Consider the following 18549-nt stretch of genomic DNA (forward strand, 5'->3'; position numbering starts at 1 on the left):
GAGTTTCATTGCAACTCAGAAAAAATAAGAAGGGAGAAATAAATAAAATAAAAAACCAAAAATACAAAAAAGCCCCAACCCCACCCTCAATCACATCTAATGAATATTGAACATTTATTAACATAGCATCTCGTTTACAGAAAAAGTGTCCGGAAGCCGGGTTTTTCTTTTTCTTTTTCCTATTTTTATTATGTCTTCATCAAGGCTGTTTTCCTCATTGTATGAATAAAACCTCCATCAGATTAATGGTATCCTAAAATGTTTAAGAGAGAGTCCAAAAATACAGTTCTACAAAGAAATAAAACTATTTTCCTTAAAATTAAATAATGGATGAATCAGTTGTAACTAGAGATCAACAGCATACATTGGCCCAGAATTTATTTTTGTGTTATATTGTACAATTTTCGTTCATACCGGAATGGCACTGAAACATCTTTGAGCATACGAATTTGTGTGCTTTTTAATATGATACTAATCATAATATGAGAGACATGATATAATGGAGAGAACTTATATATACTATTTTTGCCTGCTGTTCAATCCATATTCAATTGAATACTTATATGTATATTTTTGAATAAAACATTTCTTAAACTAATTATGGTACTCACTGTAGCACTTGTATGCAACTACCATATATTTGAATGTCCCGACGCAAGGATTTCCGAATAGAGAATTCGATGCTTTAACCTTACAGGTGCGTCTACTTCCCCAACACCGTTCTCTGAGTATTTCTGTTGCAAGCTTTGCCCTACATCTTTTAGTTGTATCACCACGTGAGCATGTAAAATCGTCAGTCCGCCCGTATGTGACATTGATCATGTGAATGGCTTCATCGCGACCGCATGCCAAATCCAATTGCTGGTGTTCGCAATTGACCGTATTGATTTCGTTTGCATCAGAAATAGTCCCTTTAAAAATACATTATGATTTTGCTATGTGAATTTGATAAATTTTACTTTTCCAAGAGGAGGGAGATTCGGGTTGAATTTTTATCGCGCTCATAAAAAATTCATACCCTATTCCGATTGGCTTTCGCCACAGTTCCGTGTATACAATCTCGCAATTTGTGTAAACGCTTCTGCATACATCGTTTAACAAAAGCATGTTCCATAACATGTTCCTTATTTCGTAAGTATAAAAAGTATAATCCCGATCTCCCATTAATTAATCAAGAATAATAGATTTTCCATTAACAAGAAAATTTTAATGAGTTGCCCATGGTCAGTATACGAATCAAATCTCTTGTAACTTTCAAAATATAAATCTGTGAACATCAGGAATTTGGAAGGAGTCTTTTCTGGTTTTCGACTTGTCAAAAGTGAATTTGAGTAAATGTTCATTAAATCTAGATGACAGGAAATTAAAATATCATATTTTTCATTCTTTTTGACTAAAATACAACTTGGCATAGAAACTGTAATCAAAGTTTAGAATCTAACAAGGACTACATTTTTGACGGAACATACTAGGCGTAAGAAAATAGCACACACTTTTTCAGTTCAGAATTGCTGTGGATTCATGAATCTAGATAGCATTTAAAGGGTCTTGGACACGATTTGAGATCAAAAATTTCATTTTTATTTTTCATGTATAAAATGGTTTACTGGTGCATTTTAAATGATTGACCAAAATATTGAATGTTAATGTCAAGTTACAAGCGAGATACAGAGGTAAGAATTGGTTGTTATGTAAACAAAGCTCGAGTCTTACAGTTGTTTACAAAAAATGTAATGTAGAGAATTAACCTTAACAAAATGACATGTAAAAACAATTTAAATTAATTCAGTGTCTTCATAAATGCTATTATCAACAAAAGAAAGATACATTTGTTTGAAACTTACACCAATACAACACATATGTAAAAAACCCCCCGATATTCTAGCTTTATTTACAAAACAAAGAATTATGAACTATGTAACTTGCCTAAAACTTGATATTCGACTTTCAAATTTTGACATAGCATAATAAACTTCTATATTTATCAGTATAAACATTGAATATGGAAATTTAATTAAAATTTGAAAATTTTAAGTCAAATCGTGTTCAAGTCACCTGAAATATAATATTAATGTTGGAATATTTAAACTACTGTGAACTAATTATAAGATACTTTGGTTTCAGAATATGTTTTTAAAATATGATTTGCCTATCAAATTACATTTTTATAAACTTTCTTAAGTACTCATTCTATGCATAGACTTGTGTGAAAAAAAATCACTAAAATAAGTTTTTTCTCTTATTAAATGGTCAATATACTCATTCTATACATATACTTGTGTGAAAAAATCACTAAAATCAGTTTTTCTCTCTTATAAAATGGTCAATACATTTAATTAAGCTTTTCTGTCAATTTAAATCTTTGTATAAAGTCTTCATAATATGTAAAAATCAGATATATTTCAATATTGGAAGCATAGAAAATTAATAAAAATATCTTCAAAATTTAAGAAAGTTAGAGGTAATGCGGGCTAAGCAATTTCAATTTTAGTTTAAATATTTATTTAAATTTAGACTAAGTAGTAACATTTTTAACGTGACAGCCCCGTACAATGTACAATATACGACAAGTTGGTCCTAGCTCCCCTGTATCAGGAATGGGAAGCCTGGTCCTGAGTCGGCTCCAGGATGTGGCCACCTACATCTTCCAGCGCCAGGACAGCAACCAGGACGAGGCACCTCCCAGCTAGTGGACCCAGAGTCACTACTGACAATTAGACTCTGTTTCTAGTGTCTGATTGATTCGACTCTGACAGAGTCTACATGCATGGGTATTAGAATTTTATACCTTCAATATTAATACCATTGTCGTTACACTAGATATAATCATGATTCGAAAGAAAATAAAAGAATCAAAGGTTTTGTTATACAAGTATGGTCTTTAATATTAAAGCTATGGAGCAAATTAAAATAATAGACTGAATTAACTGCCATTCCGCGCACACACCCACACACACCCGAGAGTGTGCATTTGCCCCCCCCCCCCCCCCCCAAAAAAAAAAACAAAAAAAAACCTCAAGTGGATGCTGAATCTCAAATACTTAAGTTATCGGACAAATTCACCAAATTTGCAGTTTCTTAACTTTTAATGCATTCGCCAACCTTTTACTACATGTAAGCTTGAAATTGCATATAAATCGTATAAATTTAAAACAATAATTAACTAACCAATATATAACAAATACGATATAAATATCGGATCCGGATAATTTTTTATAATCTTTTTTATATTTTGGAACATCAATAACGCTATTAATAATTATATTGTTTAAAAATCCTACATGTATTACAAACATCACGGCACACATTGGTAGTGCATATTTGTACTTGTACGTTTATGTTACAAAACGAAAGTAACCCCCCCCCCCAAAAAAAAAACCCCCAAAAAAACACCAAAAAACAAAACAACAACAACAAACTACTTCCTGAATTCGTTATCATGAGCGCCATGATTTGTATACCTACCTTTTCCGTGAACCATAAATGCAACGCTTCAGACAATCTCTACCCAGATAGCGCAGCGTAATACGCCCTCTGATGAGAGATTGCGCTTCAGAATGACTATTTACAGCTAATACAGGTAGGTACTCGTTTCCTTACTGTTTTTTATTATATTTATTTATTTGATAAAACTTATTTCAATCAACTTCTATGATAGTACTTTTCCAGTGAATTGCGAAAGACGCAAAACCTGTGGCATCATAAAGTGATATGTAAATAATATGATCGCGTAAGTCTAAGATGGACAACCGTGGTATTGAAATACATGTACACGTTCTTTATTTCAATGGATATTCGCTGATATTGCTGGAAAAAAATTCTATCTATTAAACGGTTGAACAAGATGAATTTTTTTTACATTAGCTGTAGAGTGAATTGGTTTGTGCTGATGGCCTACAAAAGATAACAATTCAACATTGACCTAAAAATATTTATCTTTCTGTGAATTTTTATAACCTGTATTAGTCTAGTGTTGTTCAATTTAAATAACATTTTGAAGGGTAAAGTGCAAAACAAAATCGAAACGAAACAAAACAAATCGAAACGAAATAAAACAAAACACCGCATTAAAACGAAACAAAACCAACGAAACGGAATTAAACAAATCTAAAAATCAAACATGACTACATAAAAGTGAGATTAAATTCATTGAAATAAAAAATAAATAACATTATATATTTAACAGCTTATATGTTTCAGATTGGCGTTATTAATTTTAAAGCCGCTTATCCGGTAGTTACAAAAATTATATAACAATTTCTGAGACGGTTGACAGTTTGTTATAGTGCTTTTTTTAAATGTAAATAGCTGATGTACATTCTTTATAAGTTACATCTTTTATGCTTTTAATTGGTTTCATTATAGAGATAGTCAGACATTTTGAGAAACAGAGATGTCTGACTATCTCTTTAATGAAACCAATTAGAAGCATGAAAGATATTAGAATGTACATCAGTTTTTTTACATTATTCTATAATTTTTGCAAACAGCAACTTAAGAATTTACAACGGCAATCTGAAACAAAAATGTGCAGTCTGTTATATGCATGGTAATGAGTTTATTTTCACATTTATGTATTCATAATTGACTTTTAGTTTTGTTTGATTTTATTTCATTGGTTTGTTTAGTGTCGTTTTGGATTTTGGTTTCGTTTGGTTTTGTTTGATTTCGTTTCAATTAGTTTTGTTTCGTTTCGTTCAGTTTCGTTTCAATTTTGTTTCAAAATTTACAGATACCCCCTTATGAAAGACGTATTAAATGATCATGAATATTCAGAACAAAAAAGTCAATATTCAGGAAAGGTATTTAGATGTAAGAAACTTTCAGCGAATACAGTTTCATTCAAACGTATTAAAAATTATTGAAGATGATTTCCGATTAATGAAATGATTGTCCAAATTCGGCAGTGAACCTACCTGTCAAAATACTCATGCATATAATCACTAATAATATGTTTAAAAATGTCGACGCTAAAAAAAAAATTAAGAATGTTAACGGTACATGTTCGGTACAAAGCTTAGTCAGACAGAGAGTAGAATCAATACTTATGAATTAAGGCATTTTGCAAATAAACTACAAAATGGCTGCACCAGAGTTCTTGCTTACGCCTTTGGTATTTCAACACAAGTGAATTTTAGCTGATAAGTTATTACCGTCTTCCTTGGAAGACGGTATAAAGAGTTGAAATAATTTACAGTCTCCGAGTTGTGCACTTCCTTTCCTTTGTGATTGGTTGAACATACATGATGTGAAAATTTACATTTATTTCATTGGTTGAAATACTGTTCGGCGCAAGGGAGATAATTTTCTGATTATCTTTTTCACGTACGACTTAACAAATTTCGCATATTTCAAATCTTAAAAAGTGAGAAAACGAAAAAGCAATACAAATTGCTATGAATGAAATTCAACCTTTGGTTTTCAGGTCCAACTAGTTGAAAGTAACATTCTATAATATCTATTGAAATTATTTGTTTTTCTTTTAGAATTGTTTATTCAAATATTTATACAAACATGTTTTAAAAAAATTGACGCGGTATGCCTAATATCGGTAAAGTTATTTGCACCTTAGATAGATAAACGCAGTGGTATAACTTTGATTTTATCAAAATACAATGTAGTACCTGAGATCTCTTTCACCCTATAGTCGATCTCAACTAACAAGCTCGGCTACGCATTTATCAATTTTAGACATGCAGGGTTAAACGACACATGACACAAAATGTTTGGATGAATCCACTCTTCATGCTATGTAGAGGAAGGTGACATTTATATAAAAAAGAGTTCAACTGTCTTTGATAACTAAGTGTTGTTTAGGGTTTGTTCTAAAGAAGGTAAACTTTTTTTAAAAAGCTTAACTTGTTATAGTGAAATTAATCAAAAACCTACTTTCGTTTTCGATACACGAGCCCGAAAAAGAAAAAAAAATGAGAGTAAGGTGGTGGACACGCTTTGGCGGATCCAAGTAAGGGATAGTTTGCATCAAAACATATACTTGCAATGAAATAATATTGAATGATTACGTAAAGAGTGAAAATATTTACTGTGAGCCTATTTAGAAAATACATTGGCGGATCCAGAGGGGGGGAGGGGGTCCGGGGGTCGGAACCCCCCCTTTCTCTGGGACATATGAATTTTTTGGAAAACTTGTAATGCCTATTTAAAGGCAATTTTCCCCATTTATACTATAACCACTTTAATTATCTCAAATAAATGCTTTTAAAATTGCTCATTTTAAGAATTTCTTATGCGGGTTATGCTATTTTTCTGGAATGCTAGCTACCTTCATACCTGAATCACAAACGAAGCCTTTTTTGTGTTTTGTTTCCAAGAATCGGAAATTACGTTACAAAAATACCGTGTAAGGGGTTTATATGTAAACCATTATGTAAATGCACAACTTTTCAAAACTTTCTTGAATATGATCGCATCTGTACTAGTGCCGGGTGAGGTTGCGCACCCATTACAGAGGTCACATCAAGTTCCCTGGGACGACTATTGCTTGTACCATTGTATTACACATGTACAATCTATTCAGCAGATAAAGTATCCCCTTTTTTGTCATATCCTATCATTTAGACCTTTATTTAAGAAGGCAATCGATAGAAATCAAAATCGATAAATAGTTCAGAATTTAAATATCAAAGACATAAAAATATTACCAAAAAATTCATATTTATAATAACTTGTCGTAATAAGTCTGTATGGAACGCCATAGCTGCCTTAAGGTCAATTTCATATTATATGAATTGGTATTTCATTTATATGCAATAGTAATATCATTATATGCAGTGGTAACGTCATTATATGCAGTGCTAACATCATTATATACTATGATTTCGCCATTATATTCAGGGGTAAAATCTTTATATGAAGTGGTAACATCATTACGTTATGTCGTAAGATCATTATGTGCAGTGGTTTATTCATTATATGCTATGAATAAATCTTTATATGATATGATAAACTCATTTCATACAGAGCTAAACTCATAATGAACTATTGTTCAATCGTTATGTTATATGGTACACTCTTCATGTGCAGTTGCAAATCCTTTTATGCAGTGCAACTTCTTGACATTAGGTGATAAGTTCATTATATGCAGTACTAACATCATGTTGTGGTGTATTAAAACCATTATGTATGGTGGTAAAACCATTATGTATGGTGGTAAAACCTTTATGTATTGTGGTGAAAGCTTTACATGCAATTGTAAATCCTTTATATGATGTGACAATTTCATAAAGTGCCGTTGTTGAGTCATTATATAATGAGGTCAGTTCTTTACATGATGCGATCATTGCATTATATGGAGTGGTAACTTTTTTATATGCAGTCGTAACTCTTTATGATGAGGTTGTAAACTGGCTCTCGCTGAAAAGTTTTAATGGGGGAAGAGGTCCAGTTTTATTTTGAAAAAGATGCCGCGTTCATTGTGACGATGCACATTTCCTGGTCAACTTGTCGTTTGTTTTGAAGAGAAAGAAAGAGAAAGAGAGAGGGAGAGACTAAGAGAGTTTATCTGTCCTTTAACATCGATATCATAATATCAATCATTGAACCCATTTTGTGTAAAAAATCGAATGTACTACATGTATTATAGAGCATGCTTTTAATTCAAAAGTAAAAGAAAGTACAAAAAATCAAGCAATCAAAGTCAAAAGACCTTTGTTTCAATGTACTAGGTAGGTGCTACTCCTCGCTGATCAATACCTCCAACAAAAAGGAAAAGACAGATTTTCATTCATAGACATGTATAAAAATTCGTTTTCATTTCTTAAAAAATTAATTTGATTTTTAAGAAATAATAAAGAAATTGGTTGGTGTTAATCTCTTTAAATGGTTGTTTCATCCAAGGTATAAAATTTAAGCTCACCGGGCATGTATTTTTGTATTTTAAATCCTACAAAGAAGGTGTTGCAGTTCCTGTGCTATTTTCCGTAAAGCTGCAGATATCTTCGGGGGGGGGGGGGGGGGGGGGGGGGGTTGCAATATAAATACTGAAGTTTGCCGAAGGAGTGGGGGAGGTGGGTTCGAGGCAAATTTTTGGTAATTTCATGGGAATTTAAGAAATTTGAATTTTTCTGGGGCGGGGTCCTCCCCGGGACCCACCCCCACCTCCGTTCAATGCCCCCATGCATTAAACAAATTGTAAAATGGATACACTGAAAAAGGTCATCGTGTCTAGTATAGCAGAGTGGTTACGCAGGATGGCCGAATAATCACCGAGACTAACTGCTTGGTATTTTTAAAATTAATTTTTGATCGCACGAAAAGGTAATACCCCTATTCCGATGGTTTTAAAAATAATTAATGTCCGGATAAATAAGTTTCAAAACGCTTGCCATTGTAATATTGTGCTGATTTTCTTCAACGTTACCGACTTTGTTCACATGAATTGTAATCATTTGCTGCTGAACGAGGGGTTTTAAAACAAAGTAACGCATTAATCGATTTTATTGTATCTTTTTGTAAAATATGTCGTTTTCAAAATATATATACATATTGTTCGACATCGTTAAAAGCAAGCCGTGCAAAAATTTATGAATCAGCAAAATACGGATAAGTTTGTTTCAAGCGCCACGGTTTATATGGATGCAATTAAAATTATTTTAAATAACAATCAAGAACAAAGTAACTCAATTTAAACGTTTTTGAATAGACAGAATTAGATTGTTTAATTAAGCTCCGAAGAATAACATGTATATTTTAAACACGAAAGCAAGTAGAAATCAAATAGTTCTATGTTAATATCAAGATACATAAAGTGATCTACCTAACTGTATGCGCGGATCTAGAAGCAGGGGGGGGGGTATTAATTTTTTACACAAAGCACAATCATTTTTTGAAATTTGTTTTACTTTTAAAATTAAACTCTACTCTACTAAAATTTCATTCGATTTTTCACACATCGATGTATCAAGAACAGAGAAACCCCCCCTCTCTCTCTCTCTCTCTCTCTCTCTCTCTCTCTCTCTCTCTCTCTCTCTCTCTCTCTCTTCAAAACAAACGACAAGTTGACCAGGAAATGTGCATCGTCAAAATGAACGCGGCATCTTTTTCAAAATGAAACTGGACTTCTTCCCCGCATTAAAACTGTTCAGCGAGAACCAGTTTACAACCTCATCATAAAGAGTTACGAAGTTACCACTCCATATAATGAAATGATCACATCATGTAAAGAACTGACCTCATAATATAATGACTCAACAATGGCATATTATAAAATTTTCACACCATATAAAGGAGTTACAGTTGCATGTAAAGCTTTCACCACAATACATAAAGGTTTTACCACCATTCATAATGGTTTTAATACACCACAACATGATGTTAGTACTGCATATAATGAACTTATCACCTAATGTCAAGAAGTTGCACTGCATAAAAGGATTTTGCAACTGCACATGAAGAGTGTACCATATAACATAACGATTGAACAATAGTTCATTATGAGTTTAGCTCTGTATGAAATGAGTTTATCATATCATATAAAGATTTATTCATAGCATATAATGAATAAACCACTGCACATAATGATCTTACGACATAACGTAATGATGTTACCACTTCATATAAAGATTTTACCCCTGAATATAATGGCGAAATCACAGTATATAATGATGTTACCACTGTATATAATGATGTTACCACTGCATATAATGATATTACTATTGCATATAAAAGATATACCAATTCATATAACATGAAATTGACCTTAAGGCAGCTATGGCGTTCCATAAGTCTGAATCATTTTTTGTTTTGTTTTTTAGTTTCTTTCTATTAAGCATAGACGCACGTTCTCATTGCTGGAGACTTGGTTTTTTTTCTAAGGCTAGAAATTGTGCAATCTTCCTTACCCAACCCAAAACGCTTAATAAATGCAGTGCACTCTGGTATTAAAATAGGTATGAAATACATGTAGATAATGACGAGATAACTGTTAATTAAATTTACGCACGGAAAATGTTCAAAAGGCCTTGTTTATTGACAAATAATGAATTTTGCACGTATTGATTATCATCAATTGGAACCCCCCCCCCTTTTCCAAATTGCTGGATCCGCCTCTGAAATACATAGAAGTTGTGACAAAATGTTGAATAATTAAAATGAGTCAATTCGTTTCTTTAGTGGGCGATTTTAGTTTTGATACACATTCACTTGAGAACTTTCCAGAACGGGGTAAGCAAGAACGCGGATTGACTAATTAACGAAAAGTGTAGGACGAGTTTGCCATGGCGACGCCAGACACATTGGATAGCGATTTTAGTATTAATGGAAACGGGGTGCCCAGAAACGGGTTGACTAATTGACATCATTGAGGAAAGTGTAAGGCGAGTTAACCATCGGCCAGATACTTTGAATCTAACAACTTTTGTTTAAGACATGCACACAAATGGATAATCATGCATAACCTAGCGTGTTTTAATTTCATACTTTTTTTTACCACGACAGATTGGTTGTAAGCTTTAGACATTAATGTGTAAACATTATATTAATGAACAGATTATTGTATTCTACGTCTATAAGTTTTATGGGGATGCCCCCCCTCTCCCGATTGTTTTTTAAAAACAGTCTTTAATCTGAGATCCTTATTTGGGAGAGTAATACAAATTATATTGAAAATAGACAAAAAGAACCAAAGTTAGAGAGAAATACATTTAATACCCATTCACTAATTTGAAATAAATACGATACCCATTCACTAATTTGAAATAAATACGATACCCATTCACTAAATAAATTTGAAATAAATACAATAAGAAAAATGTTTTCCAGTCATCTGCAACAAACATTTTATCCATTTCAGTTTAGATTTTTCATCCCTGTCCTTTACTCTAAATATCCAACAATGTATTTTTTTAAAATTTCAATTCTAAAGAATAAGATAAGGAAAAAATCGGACAAAGTATATACAAAAAAATGAACAAAAATATGGTTCAACATTTTGAGGGGGGTGTGCCGCCATCTTGTACATTTGAGGATAAGAATGTAAATATTTCTTGAACTGGCTTGTTTCTGCCCGAAACTGGCCAAAATGTTGCCAAAAGATATAAAAGCAATAAATATGAAGTCCTACATGTCATTTGTTTGAAAAGTTTGCATACAAAAACAGGGCAATGGCCTTTTAATCACACAGAACAGGGGCTCGATTCATAAAGGGTCGTACGTCCAGATTAACGCTGCGTCGGTGTAAATACGGGACTAATTCGAATATTTGCGTTTCATTAAAGAGTGCATCTTTACGTCCGAATTAAGGACGTTGGATCCTGCGATCAAAAGTCTCTAAGTTTTTTTCTAAAGTATTTTTAAATATCTACACACATATCTAAACCAAAATTTAAAACAAAATTTTGGGGTCTATATGCTACTTTCGGTGCTACAGTGTATTTAATATGACCGTTCTGCACTGAAAGTGCAAATTGCACATAAATTGCTTTTCCTTCTATAATTTTTTATCGAAATGAACCATGGTATCAAATACAAATTTACATTATTTAGAATTAATAAAATTAAAATTATCATAATGAAAAAGTTTGCAATTTCTTCACCTTATTGATATTTTGACCTTTTTGCACTGAAAAAATACTATTTTTATTCATAAAGGATTCAACATGCAATTAGATAATTTAAAAGTCTCAAACTTTTTCTCAAATTATGACAAACTTGTCAAAAGAAACTTAAATATTTAGAAAATAAAACCCAAAGTATGGGTCTATAATGTAAATTTTGAGATATGGCATGAAATTAGCTAATTTTAGGGGAAAATTGGAGTTGATTTTTTCTTTACTTTTATGAAATATCACTTAAACATGCCAATATATGTCGATAGAAATATTGAGATATTGTTGAAATATGTTTTTTGAAACAATACGAAGATATCATAATGCATAAACTATCTGGAAATTTGGTCTGCACGCAAAATAAGAAAGCTAAAATTACGGTACTCTAAAACAACTGAGTTATGAAAAATGTTCATTTTCTTCTTAAAAACCTTCCGCCACAAAATATAGTCCCTTACTACACTCTCTAAATATGGAATTTTTTCTTCACTATTTTATTCAATAGAGTTTATTTGGCATTTAAAAAAAGGAATTAACATGTAGAATTCATATATATGACACATAATTTCCAGACTAGAGGTGACACAAAATGGCTACCCAAAATCAGAGGATCGAACCTCTTTAAATACAGTGACCTCATTACACAGTGATACTAGTATTTAAAAAAAAACACCGTGGATTTTTCAAATAGATATGTTGTTTTATGCCTCGGCTTTTTTCAACACTTTTTTATGATGATTTTACAATAAAAATAGCAAATAGGTAGGCGTAAGTTCGGACGTAAACGTAAGTAAGCATATATATTATGAAACAACGATTGTATTTTATCACTAATGCGATTTAAGTTACATTTATTGTCACATTCAGATACTGAAAAAGAACGATTTATATACTATTAATTCTGGAATTTGATTGACACGGGAATTTTCCGGAATTAATGTGCACACGGGGTTTTACCCTAATAAATGTGAGAAAGAACAGAGAGAGAGAGAGAGAGAGAGAGAGAGAGAGAGAGAGAGAGAGAGAGAGAGAGAGAGAGAGAGAGAGAGAGAGATCATAATTTATATTTTAAAAAAGTGCTCTAATTTTAATTTTTTGTGTTGCATTTTATAAACTTACATTATATTTTTTTTCTACAACATTTACCATGGACAAGTTTACATCACATTTAATAGTAACTTAACCTTTTAAAAAATCTTTCATTAAAATTGCTTCCCGAGATAATAGCTAATATTTTTGGTAATTGATATATGAACAGTATATTTTTATAACCTACGATATAAATGTATGTACCTATAGATGCATTAATATTGAATGCAAATAATACTGAAAATCGAAGCCGATTAAACTCACTGATACTAATGCACAATCATAAACTTAATTTGTGATTCTCTTTTTAAAGTGAAGATTATGATGTTATTGATACATGGTTTTAACTACAAGAATGATGACACAAAACAGAGTTTAGACAAATCTGCAATTCAAACTGATTTGATAAATACAAATTATTAGTTCTGAATACTGGATACAGAAAGTATAACTTATCATAATACATGTACATGTATAAAATACATTTTATTGCGCTTAAATACAAAATTTCGCGAAATAATTGAAAACAAAATTTTGTTTTATAACCCCTAAAACTTATTCCAATTGAAATGCGCAATGACAAAGAGCGACAAAGGTAAGAAAATTGGATGTAAACATCATTATGACAACTTGTAAATTTACACCGACCCAGTGAATTCAAACTTTTCAATCTGATAAAAATAATCAAATAACACATATTTTGGACTTCCTAATTACTTAAAGTGATATTTTGATTATTCTATTGAGCACATTATACAAGTCATGTACTTCAACCAAAATGATACCGAGTAAGCCCGCTTTAAAATAAACATTATACATGTATATTACGGATACTACATCTAAGATTTTCATGTGTTTTGACACAAAATAATACTCCTTGTGCTGGTGTTCCTGAAATCATATACACTGCACCATTTTTTGGTTTCCGTTTAATATTTTATCTATTTGTATAATTTAATTTTGATATTATGAGTTTTTTGTCCAGTAAATTGTTGAAGGAAAAGGAATATTATTTAAGAATTTTAACCTTTATGTGAAACAAGAATTTATCAAATCTTAAACATTTTTAAATAAAAATTATTACAATCGCTAGTCCCTCTAAAATTAATCATAATTTAACATGCTACATTCACCTATACATAATAGAGTAATAGAAACAGTTTTATGCATGTGCAGTGCTGCGTTGTCAAGGACTTGTGCTAAAGCTATAGCCTTAAGTTTACGCCTCTAGTTACGCCGCTTTATGAAATGCAATATACACCTGACTAAGTTTCGATGCAAGTCCTCGGACTAGACTAAATTTAGGCCCATAATTTAGGCCTCTTTATGAAACGAGCCTCAGCCGTCGAACTGCGCAGCTACAGACTTATTTTGAAGATTTAAGAATTTGAAGGGGGTTCATTGGTGTCCTCTCTGCCATCATTTGTTGAGAACAAGTTTGAGTTTTGCTAATTTAAGTTGTAACTTTCACTCAAAGTAACTTCATATTTATTCTTTAATATCTTTTGGCAAATATATACATCATATTTCATTTTTAATATCTTTTGGCAACATTTTTGGCCAATTTCGGGCAAAATCAAGTCAGTTCAAGAAATGTTTACATTCTTATCCTCAAATGTACAAGATGGCCGCACGTCCCCCTTATGCATTATATGCTAATAATGTGTAAAGTGTTAACTCCCGCTCTTGCGCGGGGTATCATATAGTAAAGGAAAAACATCTTTACTGGGAACTACTTTGTGCATTGAAATTTGTAAGTGGGATGTAGAATTTAAACATATTTTAATTAACTCGAACTTATTACTAGACACGTCTATACATCGCACAACATTTGGTGGTTTTTTTGTATGATATTTAGTTAACTGATTTAAGATTAAAGGGAGGGGCTTTTAAAACGTTAGCAATCTGGCATTTATCAATTTGATAGTAATGTTTCGAATTGTAAAATGTTTTGAATAGAGGAACCCCAAAGGAAATAAGTAATTTTACACTCTATTTTATTCGGTCAGGTGTGTAAATGGTAATCTATACGTTTATGTACATATATTGTGTATTGTAAATATCCATGCATTTGTAAAGAGAAGTCTGAATTAAACTTTAAATAGTAGTTTAAATATGCAAGTTATAATTTCCATAAAGTAACCCAGATATCGGATATGTCACAAGGTTTTTTACACACTGATCATATACTGACATAATAAGGCTTGATAAAAAAAACATCTAATTGAATTCGTAATCTATTTCAACCTGAGTAGAAAGATGAGAAATTTGATTATTCCAAATTTATATTTTCCGGGTTCACAATTATTACAAAGAATTAAAACGACTATAAAGTTACGCAAATGTGGATAGTGTGCCATTGGCTTCAATGGCTATTTTAATTTCTGCCTAAATACAATATTCACAGCAATTGTTAAAGACGATAGACCAAGGGGAAATAAATTGGAAATAAATTGTTAAGAGCCCGGGGATTTGTTTACAAATACTTATAACAACTTAGTTACATTCATTGTATTCTTCCTATATATTATACTTATCCTTTTCCAGAATGGATAGGAGAACAACTGCACAAGATGTCTACCGATGTGAGTTATGCGATGAAAATATGGTGGATATGCTTTGTGTCGTATGTCCTCGAAAGTTATGCAAATCTTGTGTCGGAAATCATTTAGATGATGATCCTAACAAGCACAAACTTGTCAAATTCCAAGACAGAAACACGACACTCGTTCTTCCAACATGTCCAACACACTCCTCAGAACGATGTAAAAACTATTGCCAGGAATGCTATAACGCTGTCTGTCCCTCTTGCATTCCTTCCGATTCTCACAAAAAGCACACATTCTTGAAAATTTCTGAAGTTTTCGAAAAAAGGAAAGAAAACATCAATTCTGATACTAAAGAACTTGATGAAATCGTATTTCCGTCGTATACAACAATAGTTCAGAAAGAAGAATCTGATGCGGCCAAATTGGAAGAAGACTATAAAAGTTTGAAACAAAGTATCGAAAATCAACGCAAAAAGTGGCATGACGAAATTGACAAAATTGTCAACATGCTGCAAGATGAAACAGAAAGAATGAGGGAAACACAACTGAAAGCACTGAAAAAACACATACAAAAGGTGAAAGATCTTTGTATAGAGATCCAGGAGGCTATCAAATCGAACAAAGACATTTTACATTCCCCAAACGTTACAGAGACACTTTCATACAAAAGCAGAAATTCAGCATTGAAACGTCTTCCTGAAAAGCTTGAACTATCAACTCCAAAGTTTATTTTTCAGCCGATTAACAAAGATTTGATTGCAAAAATGTTTGATGTTGTTTTAGGGTTCTCCATTTCTGAACATACAGAAGGATATGAGAAAAATACACAAACTATCCGTGAAAATGAGGCAATCATCCTGGTTAAACCAGAAATTCAATTTGTTCTTGAGACGGGAGAAATCAAATGCCCGGATAAGATAGCATGTCAGAGTAATGGGAAGCTGTGGATTGCAGGAAATGAAGGTTCTTTGAAATTGTTCCGATGTGATACCTTGCAACCAAAAACGGGTGCGACAAGTTCAGGTTTAAAATTAAAACATGTTAATCTTAACAAAGGCCCAACAGACATTGCTGTGACGAGAACTGGTGACCTTATCTATGGGATAAAACTGGAGAACACTGTATTTAAATTAACAAAAGATAAAGCACAAGTACTGATCAATCTTCATGACTGGAAGCTTTTGAGTCTATGCATTACAGCATTTGGCGAGCTCTTAGTTTGCATGACGGATGAACGGAAATATAGATGTAGAGTTGTTCGTTTTAATCAGGATCCTGAAATAATGCAAATTATTCAGTATGACCATCGGGGGGAGAGTCTATACACATCAGGAATGTTAAGTAAATACATTGAAGAAAACAAAAATGGAGACATTTGTTTGGCTGACTGTGATGCTGCTGGAGTCATCGTAACAGACAGAGCTGGGCAGTTCAGATTTCGGTACGATGGAAAAACCTCATTCCAAAAAAATGCTCCGTTTCGGCCTGTCGGAATTGCTACTGACAGTAAGGCGCACATTCTGGTTTCCGATTCTTTGAAGATACATATCATAGAAGAGAACGGGCAATTTCTTAGATTCTTGGATATGGTCTGCTCAAACCCATTGCGATTGGCTTTAGATGAAGATGACAATCTTTATATTTCTGATACGCATGGCAACGTTAAGGTTGTTCGGTATACAAATACAAACGCTATATTCGCACAAGCGCAGAGATTAATAATGACATTGTTTTAATAATGTGTTAATTAATATTAATATAGATATAACAAAAATATAGTACATTACTTCCTTAAGAGCCAGAATTGGCATTAACGTTTTCAATGAATATGATCGAATTGTGATTTCGTGTCTTGGATGGTTATTATCATTGGAATTATTTCAAAACTGTTTCGGTTTTCATTAATAAACTATTTAAGGTAGGTCGCCGGTTTGCTTTTTTCATCAAATTTTGTACGCAACTTGGACCACTCGAGTGGCTGTTTTGTTAAAGATAATTGATTTTAGATAATTATATGTTGTCTATGTTGTAAATACTTTAGAAGTCATTCATACTTAGTTTTCATGTACGAACGAAGTTGGAAATGCAGATTGGAAGCATACACCATAACTATGTAGATCATCATCAAGAATTGAAGCGTTACTTTTTCTACCTATGTAAAACTTTACTGTACATAAAAGCCAAGTAATGTCAGTCATGTGGACTATATGTCTCAAACAAACTCAAGCAAAAAAAAGTCCAAACCTTACGAATATCATCTGTTTTATAGATTTGAGACTATTCAGGACAATTTACATGAACAATAATATTTTGACCCAGATCATGTGGAAAAAGGGAACCGAATAATCTTGCACATCTACATACATATTTGTACCACCCTATACTCTAAATGATAGATATCGAAAATATTATGCTCACCATTCTCTTATTTAGAATAAGAGAGCAAAATCGGGCTTTTGAAACTAATATTTTTTATTAGCAATTTAGTATAATTCTCAAAATAGCTCCATCTGAAAAAATACTCATATTCCTATATATTTCATTAGAAGACAGTCAAAAAAGCACCATCAGCAATTCCAAGTTCAAGGCGGTATTGCATAAAAATTAAAAGCGTAAAATATTGATAAATAATTATAAAATGAACTGTAAATCCTACAGAACGATTTGACAAATTTTCAGGGTATGTTTTGTAGCGAAATTTTTTATGGGGTAAACCCGCGGCCCACTATAAGAAATAAACATCAAGTTAAACGGTTCATCGGGAAGTGAGCTTGGTTGGTCACGTGATCAAATCCTGTAAAGCTCGAAGGGCTTCTCAAAAGATTTGATCACATATCAAGTTCATTGGTACATATTGATAGCTAACGTCATTTGTAGTTTAACGACATACCTTTATTTTTTTAATCATAATTAAAAAAAAAAAACAACCCAAAAACAAACAAATAATTTCTGGTAGTAGAAATAGTACTAATGTTACATGTGGAATAAACCAAAAAAAAATTAGGTCGCTGAAGCGTTAATGCGAGGGACTGTCAAAAAAAACATCATCCGTTGATAAGGCAAAATCTAAAGGTTTATGAAAATACAAGTATTTACTATGTTTATACGCACATAACTATTTCATACAAACAGTGATCTCCTGTCAATATTGACTGAAATTGTTTTATTTGATTTTCTTTGTGTGAGCTCTCATTGAGGTTGAACGATTTGATTTTTCATAAACGATATATAAACACCAGTTTTTGTTATTAAAATTCGTTTCTTTATTTGATGTTCATTAGCTTGCATTGAAGTAATGCTGTACATGTATGTATGGTTTGTTCCCGTTTTGCACACATTTCAAAATT

General features: G+C 32.2%; 1 protein-coding gene across 1 annotated transcript; it reads left to right on the plus strand.

The window, feature by feature from the left end:
• The first annotated feature begins 3424 nt into the window (after nt 1-3424).
• LOC136271335 (E3 ubiquitin-protein ligase Midline-1-like) lies at nt 3425-18072 on the plus strand. Its single transcript, XM_066071185.1, has 3 exons — nt 3425-3489; nt 3549-3580; nt 15201-18072. Exon 3 carries the CDS (start codon nt 15202-15204, stop codon nt 16936-16938), a length of 1737 nt encoding a protein of 578 aa, XP_065927257.1. The 5' UTR covers nt 3425-3489; nt 3549-3580; nt 15201; the 3' UTR covers nt 16939-18072.
• The last annotated feature ends 477 nt before the right edge of the window (nt 18073-18549 follow it).

Source organism: Magallana gigas, chromosome 9 (assembly GCF_963853765.1).
Source record: "Magallana gigas chromosome 9, xbMagGiga1.1, whole genome shotgun sequence".
Lineage (NCBI taxonomy): Eukaryota > Metazoa > Mollusca > Bivalvia > Ostreida > Ostreidae > Magallana > Magallana gigas.

Excerpts from the sequence above, each read along its gene's own strand:
- LOC136271335 (XM_066071185.1), top strand. The coding sequence starts at position 15,202 with ATGGATAGGAGAACAACTGCACAAGATGTCTACCGATGTGAGTTATGC.